General features: G+C 46.7%; 1 protein-coding gene across 1 annotated transcript; it reads right to left on the bottom strand.

Moving 5' to 3' along the window:
* Window positions 1-7,023: 7,023 nt before the first annotated feature.
* On the bottom strand, window positions 7,024-23,111 carry galnt12 (UDP-N-acetyl-alpha-D-galactosamine:polypeptide N-acetylgalactosaminyltransferase 12). The gene is made up of 10 exons (XM_056583026.1): window positions 22,133-23,111; window positions 21,500-21,669; window positions 20,657-20,846; window positions 19,796-19,981; window positions 19,430-19,547; window positions 16,039-16,215; window positions 11,140-11,271; window positions 9,774-9,887; window positions 8,985-9,140; window positions 7,024-8,851 (listed from the first exon to the last, which is right to left on the bottom strand). Exons 1-10 carry the CDS (start codon window positions 22,492-22,494, stop codon window positions 8,711-8,713), a joined length of 1,746 nt encoding a protein of 581 aa, XP_056439001.1. The 5' UTR covers window positions 22,495-23,111; the 3' UTR covers window positions 7,024-8,710.
* Between the last annotated feature and the right edge of the window lie 2,742 nt (window positions 23,112-25,853).

Below are 25,853 nucleotides of genomic sequence, written 5' to 3'. Positions count from 1 at the left end.
GAAACTGTTTATCTAGCAGGAACACATTAAAGAGACATTTGATCAATCTAAACCGTGATGGTTGTGGTGGTGGCGAAGATGAGGAGCAAGCTGCGAAAATTCACAGTCTGTAGGGGGGAGTGAATCAATGTGACTCTGGCACTGGCTTTTCGTTGGCAGGGTGCATCATTCTTGCTACATGATCCACTCTGAGGCACATTTGATACGCTCAGAGTCTGTGGCAGAAGAAAATACAAGAAAAGGAGAAAAAGGAAAGGAAATAATCGTTTGGACAAACACGATCGCCACATTACGTTTTGTTTTTTTCAGTGGATGAATCCCAGGCGAACCGCCCACCAACGACTCAGGCCAGTGTTGGCTCGGACCAGAGCAGCCACAGTAAAAACGGCAGACGGATCCTCATCTCCTTGATTGCCATTGTACCCGCTGTTCCAGTACGTATAAAGCTTGACAAGCATCCAATAAAGCGAGGTCTTAAGGGGCTTCTGACTGAGGACGCATCCGCTTATCCTGCACAGGAATTGCTGTGTAGATTTGACTAGCTCTTGCAGATAATCAACAGTCGGCAAAGCCTCCAATGAGGTTGGAGCACCTCATCATGTGTCTCATTACTTCACTGCTCCTGTCCTCCTGCTCTGCCAGTAACTGATACGGCCGTCTTGTCAAAGGCGTAGTGACCGGGCGATGGGAAGGCCGATGGAACGTGGAAAGAGGTTTGGGAATATATTCACTGTGTCATAGTAGTTGCCTTATTCTCCTGTTATCATCTAGTATTGGAATACCTTTCCATACACTGTTCTAACTATTACGATTATTATACAATTAAAATTTGTTATCATACAACTATAATTCTTTACACAGGTCCAGCACATGGTCCAAAGCCCAAGACATGGTCCATGGTCCAGCACCTGGTCCATGGTCCAGCACATGGTCCATGGTCCAGCACATGGTCCACGGCCCAAGACATGGTCCATGGTCCAGGACATGGTTCAGCACCTGGTCCATGGTCCAGCACATGATCCACGGCCCAGGACCTGGTCCAGGTTTGAGGTCATGGTCCAGGACATGGTCCATGGTCCACGTCCAGGACCTGGTCCATGGTCCAGCATATGATCCACGGCCCAAGACATGGTCCAGGACCTGGTCAAAGGTCCAGCACATGATCCACGGCCCAAGACCTGGTCCATGGTCCAACACATAGTCCACGGTCCAGGACGCACATGGTCCACGGTCCAGGACATGGTCCAGGACCTGGTCCATGGTCCAGCATATGGTCCACGGTCCAGCACATGGTCCAGCACATGGTCCACGGTCTAGGACATGGTCCATGGTCCAGCACATGGTCCAGGACATGGTCCACGGTCCAGGACATGGTCCACGGTCCAGAACATGGTCCACGGTCCAGGACATGGTCCACGGTCCAGCACATGGTCCAGGACATGGTCCATTGTCCAGCACATGGTCCAGGACAGGGTCCACGATCCAGGACATGGTCCACGGTCCAGCACATGGTCCAGGACATGGTCCAGGACATGGTCCACGATCCAGGACATGGTCCAGGATATGGTCCTCGGTCCAGGACATGGTCCAGGACATGATCCAGGGTCCATGGTCCAGGACATGACACACAGGTCCATGGTCCAGGACACACAGTGAGGCGTCTCCTCACTGTGGATTGGGTGTATTGAGTTGTGGATAGCAGCGATGTAGACACTCAATACAATGGGTTGGCTGGTTCTGTGTATTAGTGTTCATCCAAGGAAACGCCCCTTTATTTATCAGAGGGATGGACTGAAATAGGTCGTAAAGATGTTAGTTATGATTTATTCCCTCGTCTCAGAACAAAACAAACACCTTGGGGATGTTGAGTGACCAGAATGTTACTCTGATGACAAAGTCATTAAAGGCAATATGGAATCATATTTCATGATGATCTTTTTATGAAGTGATACCAATAGTTATTTCTTTACTCGCCAGCCTCTAATGTGAACGAGCATATGGGCTTTACATTGTGATGGCATTAGGCACGTTTTATCACTTAAACGCAAATTAATGAAAACAGATTTCCTTTCCTTTGAAGAACTTAATAATAAAATAAGCCTCAGCGTCAGCTTTGGTCCGAACAAGCTGACAAGTACTGTATTATTTTTTTACACAGTACTTGTCATCTACCAAGGCCCTAAAGGCATTTGTGGAAGATGTTTGTGGACCCTTTAACTTTCATAGCACTGCAATAAATTGCAGTTTGGTGTCCGAACCACAAACTCTGCTAAAGACACAATTAGAGACAGTACAGTTATTGTTATATCTCGTGAGGTCAGGGAGATACAATACAGACGTGATGATTCGTCTTTTTATCACATTTTCAAACCCATTGCAGTTCAAGGAGTCTGATTTTAACCAGGTGGGCTAACAAATTGTGATCAAAACTCAATCAGATGCCTTAAGGACCATGGTTCTTGTATCTCCTGAACTACGGTCAATGGTAATCTGAAAATTAATGCCTCTTCAAATGTTTTGTTATACCACAGTATCACAATGTGCTTCACAAACATAGTAATACTGTAGACGGCCCCCCTGGTGGTTTCAATGATTGAAACCAATATAGGATGTTTAATGTGCTGCCACAGATGCAAGTTGATTATCTCTGAGAAAATTAGCGAGAGGGGGAGAGGGAGGAAACGGGAGGTGGCAATGCTGCACCTCGTCGCGCGGCCTTCTGGTGATCCGCGAGGCTCACAGCTGAACCATATCATGGAGGGAGGGCAAGCAGGTTTAGAGAATGTCTCTTGGCAACTCTATTGTATGGAGAAAGCAGTGCTATGAAAGCTAAATGGTCCACAAACCCCTTCGACAAATGCCTTTAGGGCCTTGGTAGATGTCAAGTACCGTATTTTTCGAGAAAAAAAAAAGGCGTTGCTTGTTTGGATACAAGCCACCCCTTTATTTTCCAAAAATACGGTAATTAATAAAACATGAAGTGCCTAATGCCATCACAATGTAAAGCCCATATGCTCGTTTACATTAGAGGCTGGCGAGTTAAAGATAACCTTGGAAAGAAATAACCATTGGCATCACGTCATAAGAAACAAGGACTACTGTTGGTCCACACTGTGCTCTCAGTCCGCACAGGACATAAAGCCTCTGTGTCTGAAGGGATTGCTTACAAAAAAGATTTATTTGTTTTCTATATCCGTCAAAAAATGAAGGGTTAACTAAAGCTTGAATCTGCATTATCTCTAACTACTTACGGACGCTCACTCAACCAACAATGAACATGGTATTATTTAAACAATTCTGTCACGGTTTCACACCAGCATTGGGCGGTGCATGCTAGCATTCGGGTTCTAGGCAAGGATGCGAATTAAGGGACTTCTTGTACTACAGAGCAGTTTATTTGTAGTATTTTAAAATTTACAACCCCATTTTACCGCTTCTGCGGTTTAAAGACAAGGTAATCATTTTCTAGTTATTCTCAACATATGCTAGCGTCTCAACTTGGATTTTATTCTCGACAAGATCCACTGGAGGCCCCCCTTGTGTTTTTTAAATTCAGTTTTTTAACTGTGAAGGACTAGATGCTTAAGCGTTTCTTAATGCCTTGCAAATAGTCGTAGGCCTGCTCGTAACCAAGGAACCAGGATCTATGGCAACATGTGCGGCTCCATGAAGTGGAAGGAACATGAAATGTCAGCCTGGCCCCCAGCAAAACTGCATTCAGCTAAGATAGGGGAAAAAAAACTGCATACAGTGAGGATCGGGAAATAAAGTTAAAAAGTATGTGATTCTCATAGTTTCAGTTTCAGTTTAAATTCCCTGCTTTATCTACCTGATGAGATCTGAAAAAAAACTAAACAGGGTGGAATTTAGAAGTAAGATCCATTTTCGAACTAGGCCTCCTTGCGTGTTCTGTATCCCGTCTGGAGCAGCTCCTGAAAGTGTGTCATCTAATGTATGCAGGCAACATCCACTGCTCCACAGCTCTTCTGTGCATTGGGAATTACATAAACTAAACTGACACGGTGTGCGGAAAATGGCTTCTCGCTGATGCTAGTAGCGTTGCAGTGGCTGTGTGTGCGTGCTTGCGTGCGCGCGAGGCTCCTTGACAACCGGAGCCGTGGCATCTCCGAGGACTGGCACGGTGGGGAACCTTCCACAGCGTTGTGTGTGTGTGTGTGTGTGTGTGTGTGTGTGTGTGTGTGTGTGTGTGTGTGTGTGTGTGTGTGTGTGTGTGTGTGTGTGTGTGTGTGTGTGTGTGTGTGTTTTTACATTCCGTCCTCAGACGACGCGGTTAACGAGGACACAGAGTTTTCCCTTTCAGAGCAGTCCCATAATTCGTTGACACTTTAAATACAACAACGCACCACCAAAGTCTTAAACCTGGGGGGGGGGGGGAGCATAATACGGTAGTCTCGCTCTCGCAGCAGTCACAAGCCAGAGCCTCGGTTCTTCCTTTCTGTTTCTGTCCTAAGGAGCGGTTGAGAGGCGCCTACGAGACAGCATTAGCGCCTGTCAGGATCTGAGGCTCTCTGGCGACTTCTCACTCGTAATGCGCGCTCCCTGCGTGACGGAGGCACCAGCTTGACTCACATGCATCATGCAGCGGAGCGCAAATGTTCCGGATTCTTATTTTAGGCATTGTGACACGTGCGTGGAAATAAAGCGCGCGCGCAAACGAGCGCACATGCGGACAGGCGCGCGCGCGCACACACACACACACACACACACACACACACACACACACACACACACACACACACACACACACACACACACACACACACACACACACACACACACACACACACACACACGTTTGATTATTGAAGAGTGGAGCTTTAATATATTGGGCTATAGGAAAATGACTCAATTTAGATCTTTTTCTGTAATCCATTGTAGAATCTATTCGGATGTTTGACATATTTCATATTCCTCGTGTGTACCTCTGCAGACTAAAAGTGCAGAGTTTTAAGTCTCGACAAGAATCTGGAATCACACCAAAATAAAGATAACCCGCACACCCAGTGAAACCAATCAAATATCAACTGGCGGAACGGCGCGAACGACCGGCTGAGGGAGATGTGAGGCTCGGCTGAACCAGCGGGGCAGAGGGACTTGGCACGACCGCGACATTTCACCATCTTCCCCAACAGCTGGTGTGATAATCAATCAGATATGAAAGAACCGCCTCCCTCCTCTTCAGTCTTTCTGTCACCACCAGCCTGATTCCACTCCATATGGAAGTTGCTAGGGTCCAAGGGTCCGAACGTACATTGGGCGGTTCCTCTCGCCTATCAGTGATTTAGATTCCGACCAGTGATTGGTCGCTAACAGAACACGCGCCACCCACTGTAGGTGGCCTATTGTTTTTTTGCAACTTCCACTCCAATTCCATTTTTTTCTCCCACCCTTGTTAGGAACGGGTGATGATGACAAATGGACTCATTGTGGATGCAGATGAGTCACACACGGATTACCAACAACGAGCCTAAGAATTTGGACATATTATGTGGAAAAACAACAGATTTGTTCATTTAATTTTCATTTAATATGCATTAGGTCGATTTGGACAATACCATAGGAATGCGTGTGGGGAGAACAACATTGTAGTTACACAAATCTTTCTGCTAACATAAATGTTGATTTTAAGGCCTCCAGGTGAGTCAATTTTTGTAGAAGATTACGATAGAGCAATACCTTGAAAACGGAACACTAGGTCCCTTAAACACATCGACACCTCTGGGGTTGGACTTTATAAACCTTTGCTCCAACACAAGGGAGGTCCAAGCCCAACGGTCCACTTAGCATGTGTGGTCCCCAGCCGGTAGCACACACCTGAAATACAGCCTCCATTAAAACAAGCGCAGGCACCGGGGACAGGGGCGAGTACGACATAAAAATAAAAAAAAACAGCCATTGCTTCATGTTCTGTCAGAAACATACGACCGTCGCAGCCTCCTAACTACCAATACAGGGTTTATTGCCATGGATCGGCGTATTACATTTACATACCGCCAGTGGAAGGGCACAGCGAAAAGGACGTGTCTGGCCTAACAGATGGCACCGGGGGAGTACGAAGAACACTAATAAGAGGCAGATGGGAGGTTTATACGGGCCCTCAAAGCCCAGGCAATGAAGCTCTTCAGTGTCTTAAAGACGGCAGCGGAGGACGATTGAAAAGGGCTGCTGGATTCTATTGGTTTCTGCATTCAGAGGGATTAGTGTGTCACTCCCCACCTGGACGCGCCCCCCAAAACACTGGGATTGGCCACCGCGGCATTATCTGCCAGCTGATCCTATTTGTACTTTTTCAATCTAGATGTTGTGGTAGTCGGAGCGTTGCGTGTCTTGGAGGCCCTGTGATCATGTAGGAGTTGTAGCCCAGGACCTGGCCCTGCTGAGGGCTGCCCAACGCGGCCAGCTGGCTCTGCCCCGCGCCGCGCCAGAGACCGTAGCGCTCCAGCAGGTCCAGCCGGCCCCAGATCAACCGTAACAGAACGCTGTCACTGCGCCCATGCAACCCCTGCTAATGGTCCCCCACTCCCCCCCCCCCCCCCCCCCCCCCCCACACACACACACACACACTTTAGGTCCATGAATGCCTAACCTGTATGGGGAGGTGATTCAAATGAAAGTATCAAACAGCTATAATTCTGACTCCCGTGCCATAGAGCACACAGGGTAGACCTTTCACTCTCCATAAGTGCACAGAATCTGAATAAATGTGAGCAATGTGCAGCCATTCCTTCAGGGGTCGTGATCGAGTCAAGTATGAAACACCGGGGGCCACAGCGGACCCAGGGCCCCGCTGACCGGAGAGGTTATCGATAAAAGACGTCGTAAATAGCTTCACTCCACCTCGTCACGACTCCGCCCCTTCCTCACACAAAAGCTCACAGCGCATGACTTCCGTTCCTAAATGGAACAGGAAATTGCTTTGAGTGCTGAACACCCGCATGCACACACACACACACACACACACACACACACACACACACACACACACACACACACACACACACACACACACACACACACACACACACACACACACACACACACACTCTTTCCATCTCCATCCATCCATCCATTCCTTCGCTCTCTCCTCTTTAGACCTCAGGCTGTGAATGCTCTGTGAATAACCGGCTCTCGTGTTCCACCAATCAGTTTCCTCGCCCTTCACTACCCTGAAAATAAATATATAAAAAGACACAATATATCTAAAAGGAGTCGGAGTAGACAGAGCGGAAATCCAGCCACCGTGCGACCAGAACCATCCATATGTCACTCCAGCAATGAGCAGGTGTCCACAGCTGTCCTGCCCCCCACCACACACACACACACACACACACACACACACGCATGGTTCTTGGGTGTGTGCGTGAGTTGTGTAGCCTACTGTGTACACAATGGACCGACACACACACACACACACACACACACACACACACACAGGGAAGGAACGATACAGAGGGTACGTAACAAACGTGTGGGGAAGGAAAATGACTTCCAGACAGGGGTTAGACATTATTTTGCCCATTTTATATTTTTGTAATCGATAGTAAAAACAAGTGTGTAGTATTATATTAATCACATATTATCCATGATGATTTTTTCTCATACGTTGGTTGGCTGTCTTTCTGTCAAGGATAAGGCACTTTTATAAATAATCAAGGAAATTACCTTCATTTAGTTTTTGCAGTATTCAACAGCAAATCAACATAGCAACACAGACTGACATTCAAATGAGAATGAAAACACAGAAAAATAGATACTTCATATGAAATGAATCAAATGGAAATGAGTAGGTCAAGATTTGAATGCACATCAGCACCCTTCCCCCCTAGAAAAGCTGTCCATGACTTATTGGCTAACAGGGATATCAACACTAAGAATTAGGAGTAACCAACACGATGGGAGCGACTCCAAAAACATTTAACCATGGTTTTGCCTTCTGTGGTTAGCACTGCAAAGTCTTGTAAAAGAAAATAAAGATTCCTCCAAAACCTGCGTATTTCTGCCGTCATCAGAGTGGATGAGGCGAACATAAGGCCATTGCTAAACTAATGATCTAGACAAAAACCCAAACTAGTGAACTGTTAGAAAGGTCAAAAAACGCCTGGCGGCAGTTGGAGGCTAATTACTAAATGGTGTGTTGGCGCCCTCTAGTGGACACCGATGATTGAGATCAACGTCCCTGAATGGTGCTGATGATGTAGTCATCATTCAAATGGTCCTCGACTCAACAATGACACAGTGCTGCAGTCTAGGAGATCAGGACCAAGCGCTAGGATGTAGAATCACAAAGGTCAACTCTTCTCACAAGTTTGCCGAACCAGTTGAATCTGGAATATTCCACGTTCTCTCGTCCCTCCCCGATGTGTGGACCAGCATAAACTTTGCGTGAGATTGAGCGAACGACGTTATCTTCATCTTCCATTATAAAATTGAGCTGAAAATGACTTCCTGGTGCGGGTCACCTGTACTTATCCTAATTGGTCCAATAACAGCAAGCTGTGATGAGAAACCAAAAGTTCAAAAAGAAAAGCCCGGAAAAAGGGCGGAGACCGCTCCTTCCTTGCGTTCTGGTCGATTCTCAGAAGGAGACGGGAAACGTAGAATATCTCTTAATTCGACCCCCGATTTTGATCACCTCACACTTGACCAGGGTCCCACCAATGAGAGACGAGGCCCCGCCCCCCCCGCTGTACTAGGGCATCCTCTCCTCAAAGACCCAGCGCTGGTTGGCCGAGTCGCTGCACGTTCGCAGGCCGGGCGCCGGCTTGCCGTTGTCCGTCTTGGACACCGCCTCCAGGCACTTGTTGCTGCCCGGGTGGAACAGGGTCCCGTCCTGAGGGAGGAACAGACAACGTTTCCATACAGAGGCGACGACGACTGGGTCAAGGGGCACGCTGAACACACATGGGCAGGGGTTGGACGTGTCACTCAAAGGCGGGTTCAAACCCAGTGGCGTGGGGCGTTACCTTCCGGAACTCAAACTTCTGGTCGGGCGGCACGGGTTTGAGGTGACCGCTGCAGTGCATGACGGTGAGGTAGGTGGACACGTTGTCGACCGCAGCACAGCCCTCCGGGGCCCTGGTGTTGTACTGGATCTCCCCGGCGGAGGTGAACTCAAAGAACTGCAGGAGGAGGGGGTCCCAAGTTAGGGAAGTCGCTGCTGGAGGAAGGGTTCACCCACCGAGTGTGTATTTTGAACCAGGAAGTTCCCACTAAAGGGAGGAGGTGGGGGCTCATTCAATAACAAAAGAACAGGAGAAAAGATATGCAAATAAATAAAGGGGAAATAGGGAAAGAACATGAAAAAGAGGAAGCTGGGGTCGAGACTGGTGTGGATCGTTGGGAACGATGGAGTCGGTTATTGTTATTATAATGGAGGCGGCTGGGATGTGTTGGAAAAGGGGAAGTTGAGAACAGAACATTGGCTTTTTAGCAGATGCTTTTCTCCAAAGCGACTTTCATACACACATGCACACACCGACGTTGGAGTCAACCATGCAAGGCGAAAGCCAGCTCGTCAGGAGCGGTAGCGATGAGGTGTCTTTCTCAGGGACATGTCGACACTCAGCGAGGCGGAAACTAGCAACCTTCCGTTTACAGGTCACCCCCCTCCATCTCATAAGCTAAGCAGACCCTCCGGAGCCAACATGCGTTTACTCCTGGAAACGGATGGCTGAGGCTGATCGTCTCTCTCTCTCCCTCTCTCATTCATCTATGCCAGTCAGCTATTGGGTCAAGCGTCGGGTGGGAGGCACCTGGTTCTGGCCCATGCCGTGGCACGAGTACAGGATGATCCTTTCGCCCGACACCAGGATATCGTTAGGAGGGTTGTAGTCGAAGCAGTAGTTGGTCATGCCACGATTCTTCAGCTAAAACAGACAAACAGGCATCATCAAAGCTGTCTCTCTCCATAGACATGGACCGTGTTATTCACAGAAACACAGTGCCTCTTAACGGAAGCGTAATGAATTCAAATCAGAAAAAAAATGTACCCTGTTTTTCTGAATTAACAAGATGATTCTCAGACTTCCAAGAAAAACATTTAATGGAAAATACGACAGTTTTTCTGAAATAACAACTCAATATTCAGCCTGAAGCTCTCGCCTGCATGGAGTGCAGTTGCAGCTCATTTACAGCCTGACCCTCCAACTATTCTATACAATCTCAGGAATGAGATCTAAGGGGTTACGAGTTACAGGCAAAATTACGTCAGAATGTGCTTCCATCTGAACAACCGCAACATCCAGAGGTGCTTGACAAATTCAACAAACTGATAACAATGATGATCTTTATTACTAAGTACTAGAGCTGTCAAGCGATTAAAATATTTAATCGTGATTAATCGCATTAATGTCATAGTTAACTCACGATTAATCGCAAATTATTTTTCTATGCTAAATATCCCTTGATTTTTTTGTCCCATAATTCTTCTCATTTTAATTCTCTTATCAACATGGTGAAGTGCATCGGCTTGCCTTGTGCAAATTATTTTTTATTGATAACAACATTGGCATATACTGATCAAAACAGGACGATACAAAAAAAGAGCCTATAGTGCAATTAAACGACTGCTTTGAACAAATGTCATTTGAACATAGCAGTCAGGCTACTGCTTCTTTGTTTTGAGCCAAAGAAAAAAAAAAAAAAGATTTTTTTTTTTTTAAATAAAATAATTGCGTTAATCGCACGATATTTTTTTTTAACGCCGTTAATAACGCGTTTAACTGACAGCTCTACTAAGTACACAACCATCTGCCAATATCTCAATATAAGTAAATAAAAGAAGAATAAAACTGAATTTAAGTAAAAAGTAAAAACACTTCCATGGTATCAAGCTCTCAAGTGAAGGCGAGCTTCCCACTAGGATGCGTAATCAATTAAAAGTTGCGTTGCTGCTATTTTAATTTCTTTACCTCAATGTTTGTCTGCTATTGTTAAATAATTAGCGTGAGTGCAATTTACAACATTGTCTTGACCCCAGGAAGACTAGCTGATCTCCAGGGCATCGGCTGAATGGGATCGTCAGTGTGAATATTTAGGAGCACAGTGATGGGTGGTAGATCTAAATGGATCCATCATGTCCACCGGGTCCAGCGTGTCTACCGGCGTGCCGTTGCTCACCATGCCGAACATGCCGGGCCGGTCCTCCGGGACAGAGAGGTCCGGGTAGATGGTGTCCAGGAACCACTTGAAGCTCTTGCAGCCCAGCTTCTGTCTCAGCTGCAGCCGCGCCGTCACGTCCCCGAAGGCTTCCTAGGAACATGGATCAAGCCTTTATTGAATACACCACCAGCACGAGGAAGAGCCTACCTCCTCTCCCTGCTCATTTACTGCATTTGAAATGATTAAAAAACGTTTATAAAGCAATGTTAAAGAGTTGAGGCTCTTTTTTAATCCGAGACAGGAGACAGTGTATCCTGCCAGTATTGCCAGTGTATCCTGTATCTCATATACAAGTAATTGACCTTTAGTAATTCCCATGTTATAATAGTCGCGCTACAACCATGTTGCACTCTTTTTAAGCATCTAAAATACAAACAGTTTTCATGGAACTGTTGCAAGAAGCAGGCGAGTAAAACCACTAAGAATAATAGACGAGTTAGAGCAGGGGTGTCCAACTCATTTCACCCCGGGCCACATCAGCATTATGGTTGCCCCCAAACGGCCAATTGTAACTGTTAGACTATATAAATGTAACTACTGCTTAACATATTGTTAAATTACTGTCCCTGAATTTGATTATTATTTATTCAAGTGTACAAATATTGTACATGCAATTACATACATTAAAAAATATATTGTAAGCACATTTCTCTGTGGTATTATAACATTGTTTTACCATCATTATAACTGCCTTGAAGCACAGAAGACAGACTGTTTTTCTCCTTGAAGCACAAACATGCATGTTCTTACCCATCTTTCATTAAATTGCCTTCCCTCTGCATAAACTTTTCTCTTTGACATTTTGGGAATATTTGTAGCACTTTTCAACTAACGTCATGACACCGTAATTTCGCGGTTGGTATTGTGAGACTATTTTATTTTATTATTTAAATAAATAAATAAAATGAGGTAGCGGGCCGGATTCGCCTGCAGGCCTTGGGTTTGACATGTCTTGAGTTAGAGAATACAGCTATGGATTACGACTGTAATGACAGATACATGCAGATTGGTGCTGCATGTCACAGTATTGGCTCTAGCCTATAGTCAAATATGTTTAAGTCATGCCGAAAGCGATCAGGGAAAGCAAAAAGTACACGCTGATACCAATGCTAAGAATCATCCAGGATCCAGATTATAAGAAGACCATCAAATCTGGATCCCTGTTTAACAAATCAGACTCCCATAAAACATTAAAACACTTTAAACCACGTTTTCTGGCACATGTTGCTGAGCTCTGGGCGTGGGCGGCGCCAGGTGGTTGAATTAAAAGACATTAGGCAAAAAAACAGTAAGGGTGCCGCACCCATTGCACACATAGATTGGATCTGATCAGAAGTGAACATACACAAACATCCTGGTTCGAAAGGTGATAGGCTGGTCGTACACACGTCGGAGGAGTGTCCAGGGATTGTTTCCACGAGCCATTTCGTCTGATATGTAGATCCTGGTTTTATGTCGTCTCATGCCGATGATTAAGAGCACATTTATTTTATTTTATACACAGTGTATAAAAAAAGATACAATCAACTGTGTGTGTCCGTGTCCATGTGTGTGTGTGTGTGTGTCCGTGTCCGTGTGTGTGTGTGTGTGTGTGTGTGCGTGCATGCCTTTAAGGGGGCCGGTAACAGAGTGTGTCTATATAGACGACTTTTATAGACAGTAAGTCGCAACGAGAGAATGAACCATACCGAGCCAATAAATAGGAGTGAATGTGGTTCACTCGGTGGTCACTCCTTTGTCCACCCGTAGCGCTATCTCCCTGTGCGTACCCGCTACCAGTTAGCATTATCGCCTGATTTAACTCTCCAGGTGCCAAGGCATTAGCTCCACAGCTCAACTTAAGACACATGTATCAGAATGCAGACATTAACATATTTTCATAGCCGTTGCTAACCAACTGTCCTCCTATCTCTCATCTAACAACCTCCTTGACCCTCACCAGTCAGGTTTCAAGAAGGAACACTCCACTGAGACGGCTCTCCTCGTGGTGACTGACTCCCTCCATGCTGCCAGAGCCTCGTCCCTCTCATCGGTTCACATTCTCCTCGACCTGTCCGCAGCATTTGACACAGTGAACCACCAGATCCTACCTGCCACTCTTGCCGAACTTTGCATCGCTGAATCTGCTCTTTCCTGGTTCACATCCTACCTGACGAACCGCACCTATCAAGTGACATGGAATGGCTCCTTGTCCAAACCTTGCACACTTGAAACTGGTGTCCCTCAAGGCACTGTACTGGGGCCTCTTCTGTTCTCTATACCAGATCTCTGGGCTCGGTAATTGTATCACACGGCTTTTCCTATCACTGCTATGCTGACGACACTCAGCTATTTCTCTCTTTCCACTCATCTGATAAAGCCCTGATGGCAACACGCATAACGGAATGTCTGGCGGACGTCAGCACCTGGACAACTGCCCATCACCTGAGGCATACCCTCAACAAAACCGAGCTCCTCCTAATCACAGGGAAAGATTGCCCACACATGAACTTACTGGCCACCGTTGAGAACATCACTGTTTCACCTTCTCCAACTGCCAGAAACCTCGGTGTGGTATTGGACAATCAGTTATGCTGCACTGCAAACTTCACTGCGGTGGCCCGATCCTGCAGATTTGCACTTTACAACATCCGCAGAATCCGGCCCTTCCTCATAAGGGAAGGAGCTCAGCTTCTAGTCCAATCAATGGTCATCTCCCGCCTCGACTACTGCAACTCACTCCTGGCTGGACTTCCTCCCTCTGCGATTAAACCTTTGCAGCGCATCCAGATCCCTCCACTCAACTACCTCAGCTGGACGTCTGGTACCGCCACAACTTTTCTCGGTTTTGGGACCTCAGTGGTGGAACGAGCTCTCTGCCGCTCTCAGGACCGCAGAGTCGCTCACTATCTTCCGAAAAAGAATTAAGGCTCACCTGTTCAGAGTCCACCTCGACTCTGCATAGCCACTCCCCCTTCTGGCGACCATTGTACACTGCATTGTGTTGTGTTGTATTGTATTGTATTATAGTACTTAACTGTGTAGCAACTGCAGTAGCTGCTATCATTGCTGTAACACAGGGAATTGGTTGGCCTAGCGATAGTTTTACTTGCATTTGGTTCTATGAACATCCTTTCTGTACCGACAGCGATATATTTATGCACTTCTTATGACAAATTTATTTATTGTAAGTCGCTTTGGATAAAAGCGTCTGCTAAATGCCCTGTAAATGTAAATCTGGAATAAAATTCCTAAAATTCCAAACTAAAGACTTGGGCTTGTTTTACAAGCTCTCTCCTGACCTAAACCTACCTGCTTGCCTGTCCTTACCACATCTCTCTTCTGCCCTTAATATACCATCCTCTCTCTTCTAACCTAGCGCTCCAGACTTAATCTACCTTCCTCTCGCCTACCTCTCCCGCCTTAATCTCCCTTCCTCTCCTACCTCTCCTGCTTTAATCTTTCTTCCTCTCTCCTACCTCTCCTGCCTTAATCTCCCTTCCTCTTTCCTACCTCTCCTGCCTTAATCTCCCTTCCTCTTTCCTACCTCTCCTGCCCTGACCCACTTCTCTTCTCTCGTTTGGCACAAGCAGCTCCTCTCAGCCCCATGACGCCACCTGATCACACCGTTACGGGCAATGTCAAGTCTTAACTACACCGTGTGACACACACACACACACACACACACACACACACACACACACACACACACACACACACACACACACACACACACACACACACACACACACACACACACACACACACACACACACACACACGTCAGGTGGGTAATCACACACCGTGGAGTCTGACGCGCCACCCTCACCAACGAATGTGCCACTCACGTTTCAGTTGTGTCACCTAAAGTCAGTTGAGCGTTTCCACCACCACAGCCCGTGGATGCCAGGGGTTTATGCAGAGGGCAAAAGCCCCCTTTTGGATGCATGTCAGTTCTGAGAAATGTTGGAAACCATTAGGGAAAGTAAGCCGTCCATTTCCCCAGCCGTACAAAAGATAGTCCTTCCCTCCCAATAATTACGTTTCCAGGGCTGTTGACTCCCTCAGGATAATTGGCACAGTCAGACACTCTGATGATGGACTCACACGGCTCACCCTCACTTGCCTCAAATCTCCCTCTCATACTCTCTCTCCCTTGCTTTTTAAGAGGAATAGTTCAGACTACACGAGCTCTACACGTCGACGAGACGCCCATGGGGCGCCCTGCGTATGTTAAGCCACCGTTGGATGGGATGGACTGGGTGAACTGGGGAGAGTGGACAAGCTCCATCTGCAAGGGAGCATCGATAAACCTAAAATGATGTCTATGTCAGCGATGAAATGTCACGCCACTTGCAGGTTCTCTGAAAGGCGGTATCCACTGTGAGTTGGTCAACAAGGTCTTTAAACACTACTGCCCCGTCTTATGAAAGAGATGTACAAATATATATGTTGCACAACTCTATCATTGTGCAATGAAGACAGGAGGAGTTACGGCAGGCTCCTTCACACGCCCACTCTCTCAGCCACTCCCTCAATCCCTCAGCCACTCCCTCACCCGCTCCCTCCCTCACCCGCTCCCTCCCTCATCCGCTCCCTCACCCGCTTCCTCCCTCAACCGCGCCCTCCCTCACCCGCGCCCTCCCTCACCCGCTCCCTCCCTCACCCGCTCCCTCCCTCACCCGCTCCCTCACCCGCGCCCTCCCTCACCCGCGCCCTCCCTCACCCGCTCCTTCACCCACGCCCTCCCTCACCCACTCCCTCCCTCAACCGCTCCCTCTACCGCTCCCTCCCTCACCCGCTCCCTCACCCAATTCCTCACCCGCTCCCTCCCTCACCCGCGCCCTCCCTCACCCACTCCCTCACTCTGCGACTCACCAGCCTAGCGTGGGGGTTGCGGTGGTAGTAGAGGTTCTTGTAGTCATCCATCCAGACCTCGGCAGCACGTACGCTGTTGGACAGCGCCTTGCTCCGTGAGTAGGGGGCCTTCTTGGGGAAGATGTGGCCCACGTGGGAGCAGGGGTGGACCTCCAGGGTGCCCCCACACTGCCAGATCTACAATACGTTAACAAAATAAATGAGTTCACTTTTCTACCACTGTCAGTCATGGCATGTCAGCCAATGAGATGGATTTCCTTGTTATAGAGTTTATTAGCAATCAATGAATACATATTTCTCATTAGAGTGAAATATGAATGGTCAATTTCCCCTTGAAATGATCGGAGAGATGCTTCTGTCCAGTTTTATCTGAGTTCTTGAGTCGTAACAGTCAGTTTACGTGTTCATGCATTTTTGCATGTGTGTTCGGGGCATGTGTAAAGATGTTCAAGGTAAGCCTGAGGCATTGGAAACCAGAACTAATACCCGAAGGCTGAGCATACCACAGGACCTCTAGTAGCAAAAGAAAAATGTGGCTTTAGAAAAGAGACAATGAAGGTAGTCGATACTGCAGCGAACACACCTATTATACACACACAGTGTATAAAACAAGATCAACAACTCTCACTCTGTGTGTGTGTGTGTGTGTGTGTGTGTGTGTGTGTGTGTGTGTGTGTGTGTGTGTGTGTGTGTGTGTGTGTGCACCCGTCGTTTTGGTTTGGTTTCCACCGAGGAAACGCCTGTAGTCGTCAGTGTAGGAGACTTCAGGCACTATACCATAGGACCTCATTAAGTGGAGGAGACTTCAGGCACTATACCATAGGACCTCATTAAGTGTAGGAGACTTCAGGCACTATACCATAGGACCTCATTAAGTGGAGGAGACTTCAGGCACTATACCATAGGACCTCATTAAGTGGAGGAGACTTCAGGCACTAGACCATAGGACCTCATTAAGTGGAGGAGACTTCAGGCACTAGACCATAGGACCTCATTAAGTGGAGGAGACTTCAGGCACTAGACCATAGGACCTCATTAAGTGGAGGAGACTTCAGGCACTATACCATAGGACCTCATTAAGTGGAGGAGACTTCAGGCACTAGACCATAGGACCTCATTAAGTGGAGGAGACTTCAGGCACTAGACCATAGGACCTCATTAAGTGGAGGAGACTTCAGGCACTAGACCATAGGACCTCATTAAGTGGAGGAGACTTCAGGCACTATACCAGGGGTCTTCAATTAAAATTGAACAAGGTCCAGTTGCTAAAAATTCCTTCTAAGAAAGGTCCGAACCTACCACGCCCTAATAGCCTTCTTTTGTCAAATACAATCAACACGGCATATTACCTTATAATTTCATGTGTATTTATTTTCAATTTCCAAATAGCTTACTTTTAACCATGAAAAACTAGTAAGACAAAGTAACGCATATTAATATTTCAAGTAAACAAAACAGGTACATTAGGCCTGCAATTCAAGTAAACATAAAAAAGTGCATAAGGCCTACATGTGAAGTAAGCAGAACAGGAACTTTAGGCCTACACTTCAAATAAACACAAAGTGCATTAGGCCTACATTTCAAATAAGCAAAACAGGTACACCAGGCCTACATTTCAAATAAACACAAAAAAGAGCATTAGTGCGTCATCTGATAACATTTCAGGTTTTCTGGTTGTCGTTGCAGCTCACATTGGGATTTGCTTTATTTTTTCACACACTTCATCCCTTTGTTTACCTTCAAGTAACGTCTCGGCATCGGCGCACTCCTTCACAACAGTCGTGTCACTGATTATTATTATTTTTTGCCCCAAAATCCATGCAATCTAAAGTCTCATCTCATCATCTCATCTCATTTTCTTCCGCTTATCCGGGGTCGGGTCGCGGGGGGAGCAGCTCAAGCAGGGGGCCCCAGACTTCCCTTTCCCGGGCCACATTGACCAACTCTGACGGGGGGATCCCGAGGCGTTCCCAGGCCAGTGTTGAGATATAATCTCTCCACCTAGTCCTGGGTCTTCCCCGAGGTCTCCTCCCCACTGGACGTGCCTGAAACACCTCCCAAGGAAGGCGCCCAGTGGGCATCCTTACCAGATGCCCGAACCACCTCAGCTGACTCCTTTCTAAGTAAAGGAGCAGCGGCTCTAATCCGAGTTCCTCACGGATGGCTGAGCTTCTCACCCTATCCCTAAGGGAGACGCCAACCACCCTTCTGAGAAAACTCATCTCGGCCGCTTGTACCCGCGATCTCGTCCTTTCGGTCATCACCCAGCCCTCATGACCATAGGTGAGGATAGGAACGAAGATCGACCGGTAGATCGAGAGCTTTGCCTTGCGGCTCAGCTCTCTTTTCGTCACAACGGTGCGGTAAAGCGAACGCAATACCGCCCCCGCTGCTCCGATTCTCCGGCCAATCTCACGTTCCATAGTACCCTCACACGCGAACAAGACCCCGAGGTACTTGAACTCCTTCACTTGGGCTAAGGACTCATTTCCTACCCGGAGTAAGCAATCCATCGGTTTCCTGCTAAGAGTCATGGCCTCAGATTTAGCGGTGCTGATCCTCATCCCAGCCGCTTCACACTCGGCCGCCAGCCGATCCAGTGAGTGCTGAAGGTCACAGGCCGATGATCCCATGAGGACCACATCATCCGCAAAAAGCAGTGACGAGATCCTCAGACCACCGAACTGCAACCCCTCCCCACCACGACTACGCCTCGATATCCTGTCCATGTATATCACAAACAGGATTGGTGACAAGGCGCAGCCCTGGCGGAGCCCAGCACCCACCGAGAACGAAACTGACTGGCTGCCGAGGACGCAATCTAAAGTGAGCATTAATTTGCACATTGCTGGCCTGTAAATGAGTGTGTGAAGACACGCGTAGACCTCTCATACTGAGCTCTCAGCTCGGATATTTTCCACGCTCTTACTTCTGACTTCTGGGGATACTTTTCCTCGAAGGATCTGTGTTTGGATTCGTAATGCCGCTTAATATTCCCGCTTTTTATCAGCGCCATGGTTTCAATACATAAAAGACACAACAAAGGTTTTGTACTGCCTTGCGGGAGAATGAACATGTATTGGTCAGTCCATTCATCTTTAAAATGTCTGTTTTCTGGGTCAGATTTCCTTATTTTTGAGCAAGCCATTTTCTCATTCCAAATCGCTCTTCCGGTAAACAAAAAATTAGATGGGCTATTATTTGAGTGACCCTATAACACACATGCAATGACAGACGGAGGGAGGGGGGGAGTTCGGTGAGTGCATGATCTTCGCTCTGTGAAGGTCATTGCTTTTTGCTGTTTTTATGCTGTACAACAGAGTATTCTACTTTTCAATTTGTATTTCAGAGAGAAATGATTTCACTAACGTACACTCTCACCCTCACTCACCCTGAAGGAGAACTCCAGGTTCTCTCCGCCCCACACTTCCATCCCGGTGTCATAGGTCCCCAGGTACAGGAAGTAGTCCTTCTTCACGGCAAACAGCCCCCCAGCCATGGTAGGAGACCTGGGGGGGGTCACATATAACAATAAGTAGAACCGTTTGATTTAAAAAAAAAAAACAAGGTTATGTATCACTTAAAGCATTTATAAAAGTATAAATCTTTTATTTTATACATTTATTAATTGCGTTCAGGTTACTGACACACACACACACACACACACACACACACACACACACACACACACACACACACACACACACACACACACACACACACACACACACACACACACACACACACACACACACACCTGATGACATCGATGGGCGAGCGGCGTCGCTGCTGCTCGTAGGGCGGTACGACGTGCCAGGTGAAGACCAGCCGCCAGTCGAAGCCTCCGATCTGGGGCTCCCCGGCGTTGCCCAGGTACTGGAAGGTGTTCCAGTCGATCACGTCGATCACCGGACACACCACGGCCGACGGCTCCTCCTTGATCCTAGAGAGAACAGAGCACACCATGGAGAGCGGCGTTGGCTTGGAAGGTGTTGCTGACAGCATTGAGTGTTAGTTGTTTCAAAGTTGAGGTGTCCCTGAGCAAGACACTTAACCCTAACTGCTCCTGAAGTCGCCGTGCATGGTTGACTCCGGCAGTGGGTCAATGTGTGTATTAGACGTTGGAAGTCGCTTCGGATAAACGCGTCTGCTAAAGGCCTTAAATGTAAATCAAAGCTGCATAGAGGGAATTGTTTTTTTAAGGCTTAAACCGGTTTCACACCGCCACGTGGCAACTCACCGCCTCCATTCATTTCAATGAGGGAAGGGCGGCAGAGGAGAGGCGGTTACAAAAGCGGCTGTTTACCAGGAAGTGGTTGCCGCCCAACACGCACAGATTTTGCCCTACCTCTCAGCTTTCCCCGTGTGAAACTTTCGGCGGCAGCATGATGCATTTTGAAAACGCCTGGCACTTCAAACCGCCGCGCTATAAGGGCGGTTATAAGGGCGGTTGCCGTGCGGTGGTGTGCAAGCACCTTTATGGTTTTAATACACCCGTGGCAAAATTGGTTCCTCTTGTTTTTCTTGGCGATGGCGGGGCCTTGTATTCAAGGCCCCGCAAGAGTGAGAGGGAGAGCGCAAGCATTGTTCCTTAGCCACTCCCAGAGGGTCTCCTCACCTTTGGAGCAGGGGCTCCAGCCAGCCGGTGTGACACTCGCAGTGGCAGTCCAGGAAAGTCAGCACGTCACCGGTAGAGATGGAGGCCCCTAGCAACCGGGCGCGCACTAGCCCCTCCCTCTTATTTGCGCGAATTAAGCGCACCTTCCTCCAGCCAGAGATGTAGGCTTCCAACGGAGCCTTCAGGTGCGCTGTGTGGGCATAACAGAGGAGTCCGGGAAACAGAAAGAAATGCAAACTGCCTTTATCTACCAAGGCTTGACGGGATGCTTCACATCATTCCTGACATAAAGACACCAAAACGTCACTTTCTCTCATTATTACAATCGTATGATGCACAAAAGTAAATAAAAATAAATGTAGCGATAATTTTACATTCAAATCGAATAAATGTAATAATCTCTGATAATTATTAATACATGCATTAAATATAAATGATATACATGTAAATGTAAAATATTCTTGACTGCATATTTTTTTGGGGTTGAGATGACAACTTTCCACAAATGATGCAATCCCTTATCTCAAAAGATCAGATCCATCTCCCATTGAATTATTAACCCTAACCCAGATGTTTGCGGGATAGATATACCATCTACCAGCCCAACCAGTGGACTGTAGTAAGGCTTATCTGGTAGGCTTATCTACCAATCAGACATCTAGTTGGACACTCCCACTTGTGATGTCACAGGGTCACAGGTCACACGATTGTAATGGGTCACCACATCTGGAGGTCAAATAGCGGCCCTTTAAGAGTGACCAGTCAGTCGGTTGTCTCCGTTGCTCTCAGCCCTAATTTGGAACAGTGCTCATGATGCTGATGCAAGCGTCTGGCCGTCCCTACCTCGGTCGCTGTAGTCGTCCACCAGGATGATCTCTTTGAGCAGGATGTCAGGGGACGTCTCCAGCACGCTGTGCACCGTCCTCAGCAGGGTGGACCACGCCTCGTTGTAGAAGGCGATGACCACCGAGGTGGTGGGCAGCGACCGGTAGTCGTACTTCACCTCCTTGCAACTGGCATGGAGGAAGGGTTTATTATAGGGTTCAGACTAGCACTACCATGAGAAACAGTACAGCCCCTTAATGGAGTTTCTATCTTGTAATATACGACATCAGAGTCATCAGGGACTTCTGAGAATGAAAAGGAAGGTATTAAAAGCTTGACGCCATCCAATAAATGAGAGTGGTTACATTCGAGCCTGTTGATGCTGGTAGGTACACATAATGACAACATTAGTCTACCGAGGCTAGACATCAGAGTTAAATAACGGTTTATGGTTTCCGCAATTTCCGCATGGGTAATGAGAAAATGGTTAATGATATGCCTATATCCTACATAGAGTATGCAGTCTATGTCGCACCCTGAGTAAACATTACACAATATGAAGTTGTTAACGGAGCAGAAATGCTGCATACAAATAACATATCTTTCATAAGACAGGGCAGAAGTGTTGACAGAACTCATTGACAAACTTACAGTGGATTTCGCCTTTCAGACAACCTGCGGTGCAGTGAAATCTTATCGCTGACATATATATTAATCTGATGTTTATCGATGCTCTCTTGCTCCTTTTTCTTATCCTCTCCTTGCAGATCGAGCTTGACCGCTCTCCCCAGTTCTCCCAGTCCGTTCACATCCAGCGGAGGCTTCTCATACACAGGCTTCGTGAGGAACTCTTCGTCCGTCTCTGGGTCCTGCGGCCCGGGGGCGTCTCGTCGTCTTGTAGAACTCATACTGTCTGAACTATTCCTCATAAAAAGTAAATATCCCACAAAACAAGCTCCAAAAAGTAGAAAAATTGACTTTAATTTAATTCTCCTCCAGTAGAGTGCCATCATGCACACTCACTTCCTTCTCCAGCTAAACGGTGTCATACCACAAGCGAGCGACTCTGATCAAACGGAGCGGGTTACTGATGGATTGGACACATAGCGGTGTGACGTTGCATAACAGGTTATCATCAAGAAGTGTGCATTGCTAGTTGTAGTTTGGATTCAAGAAACATTCTGTGTCCATCCCAACTTCTTTGTGCCGCTGGAAAGGCGTCACCACTTTGGAGGATCAAAGTCGCACTGACACACCTTCCTCGATGTGAGTGAGTGAGTGGTGTAATTAGGACTGGCGAGGATTTGTCAGGACCAATTATTCAGAGGAACATCGTGGGATTAAGGCTTCCTGTGGATCCAGGTCAAATCAGACACAGCTCCCATCCACTGGCTTCTTGGTCAGTTTGTTATTCTGTTCCTGATTTCTTCTCACCTCAACTACACGCTGTGTTGACGCATAGCCACACAGCGTGTTATTGCGTTCAACCCCGGGCTGGTTAAAGAAAAGCCTCCTGAAGTAGACCCCGAACTCCGATAAACAAACTAAGTCCAGCCAGTTACTTGAACTTGGAAGTTCGAGCTCGACCAAGCCATCAAGCGCGCAGTGAAAGGGGTAATCAATATCCGGTATTTACCAAAGTAAAAGACTCGTTTTATGGCTAGCCTTAACGCGTTAATGTTCGTGACCAGATGTGCAGCCTGTTTATCAACAAAAATTATGCAAATCGGTTACCATTGGTCTAGTTTACTTATTTATTATTAACTTGATTTAATATTGGGTTATTCTCCGGGACAAGAGAGTTTGAATGCCCTTTAAATTTGAAGACAAACATATGAAACCGGAAATCACACACGGGTAAAAACGATACACAACGGGACTGGAGCAGGATTCCTTCATTTGCATTCATCATAAAATAAATGAGCAGCGGCAGTAAAGTCAATCTTCTCTGTCGAACACAGTACACTATACAGTTTAATGTGTATTTTTACTTCTTCCGTGTCCAAGGGCATATAAAGTAGATAAGGGTTGTCACGTGACTTGGTAATGATACTCATATTGTGCGCTCCTCCTCACACGAACTGTTCATGGACAGGAAGTTTAGTACTTTTGGTGTTTTGTATACAGTCGGTTGGTTTTAAGCACGATATGAGCTTTGTCCAAGTTGTACAAAAAAAAATCCTTATAAATTTGCCATGTTATACATTTATTATAGTTGTTATAATTGCCGGTGGCCATTGTTAGTAAGGGGGTCACAAGTACATCAAAAATCGATGCCAAACATGGACCAGGATGGACACCAATGATACAATTACTGAAGAATGTTGAAGCAAATTAAAATGTTAAATAATTAAGGCAATCATTCAGTATGCAAAGGACATTTGAGTCTCATTCTCTCTGATTGAGTAGCCTTTTTGTTAAACTACAAAGAGACCAGGCACTCTGGTGTTGTAATATCCAATGGTACACTGAGCTCGTTGTTTAGTAATACAATGTAATGTGGACCTAAGTACCAACGATGGCGCGGTCCGCCCACCTGCACACCTGATCTGCAATGGCATCCATCAATTGGGTAATTACACGTGCCCGACACATTGGCTCATTTTGTTACATAGTGTAGCGGTGTCATTTGTTTATTTATGCATGTTTTATTTATTTATTTAATTTTGTAATTTAGATATAAATTAATAAATAATATTATATAAGTATAAAAGTGACAGCATTATAATAACCACATTATAACTTCTTAACATATGTAAACAGAGAAATATCTATGCAGAACTCAGTGGCGTACTTTCTACCAATAGATGGTGCTAAAGGACCAGTCATCATCCGCCGGGATTAGAGGGATGGGCCCTGACCAGAACCTAACGCCATATCTTTAGTGGATTACAAATTCATGTTTTTGATTTGAAATGGCCAAACAGAGAAAGGAGAATGAAAATGAAACCACAATATAACAAGGCTACAATATGTAAACGTAAAGACGAGTTGAAGTAAGAGGTCGTTTGCATCTTTGGTTACTTTGTTTCTTTAATCGTTGACACAACCTCATCAAAATCCAAAGGAAAACTAACACCCCCATCTTATATAAAATAATCAATACCCATACTTCGATTCATCAGTAGTCTTAATGATAACCATTCAAAATCACTGTTCAGTGATCTGCCCCTTGTCAACCATTAGCCATGGTGTAAAGGACATAGTAATTTTTGAATGATTAACCATCCAATGGACTAGCATTAATATCCTATTTAGGTCAACAACCATAGAGGAGAAACCAATGTTTTGAGTTGCAGTCTGAAGCAATTAAATGTTACTGCACTTATTTTTTTACCAGCAATCATAACTGGTTCTCCAAAACCCAAAAGCAAAAGACCATCAAGTCCAGAAGGGAAGATTGCTGGTATCATTTCAAATAATCAGGAAAGCATTAGAGACAGCCTGGGCCACTCAACATATTCAAATCAATCAAAGGATGCCTTTAAAAATGCATTAAGGTGCAACAGCATTTACAAAAATATGGATCAATAATTGACGAGATCAAACAATGCAAAGCCACATGCTGTACTGGTGACAGGACACCACAGTTCCTTTGTACGATCGTTGTAGTTTACAGAGGTAATTTAAAATAATTAAATACATTGGATCTGGCAGCTGTCATTATGGCACATACAACTACTGCTGTACTGGGCTGGTCGTCCTTTGGAGAAGGCACAGGGATCGATGGGGACTTGATTTCAGTCCTTCTGCAGGGAGGAGAACAGGCTACCATGACGACTATTCTACCTCGTTCTTGACTCGTCAAATGCCTCTGCAAATTGCACTTAGTAACACACACACACACACACGCACACATACACACAGATACACACACGCACACGTTCAAGTCTTATTCAGGCAGTGTTCTACCACTGAAACCAACTGAATCCCCTGGCTGTAGTTGGAATGATGATCGCAGTAGCGTGAGGGACGGCGGCCCGGTCTCACTGCGTAGCCCTGTGAGAGCACAGCGCTACGGTTGCTGCGTAGCAGGTACGCCCGGTTAGCCATGAGCCTCACCTCGCTCGCACAGTATGACAATGGACAGGCAGTGTACTTGTTGATTCGTTATGGAGGCACTTGAACGACAGCTGGTGGCGGTTCGGGCATAAACTGAAGGAGTCGGGGGTTTCAGGCTGTCCCCCTCATGAGACCTCAGTCCCCAACGCTCTTCCACCCAACCGTCCGTGAAGGCCACTGGCGGAACCGCAACCGGCTCAAAGCGAACGGTTCTGCTCCGTCTGGGTGGGAGCTGGAGTGTTTATACCTAGAAAAGTGGGACGGATCGCTGGGGCGACACGTCTGCCTTGAGGGGGGGGGGGGGGGGGGG

This window comes from Gadus chalcogrammus, chromosome 22, assembly GCF_026213295.1.
Source record: "Gadus chalcogrammus isolate NIFS_2021 chromosome 22, NIFS_Gcha_1.0, whole genome shotgun sequence".
Taxonomy (NCBI): domain Eukaryota; kingdom Metazoa; phylum Chordata; class Actinopteri; order Gadiformes; family Gadidae; genus Gadus; species Gadus chalcogrammus.
This window is presented reverse-complemented; position numbering and strand designations above follow the sequence as displayed.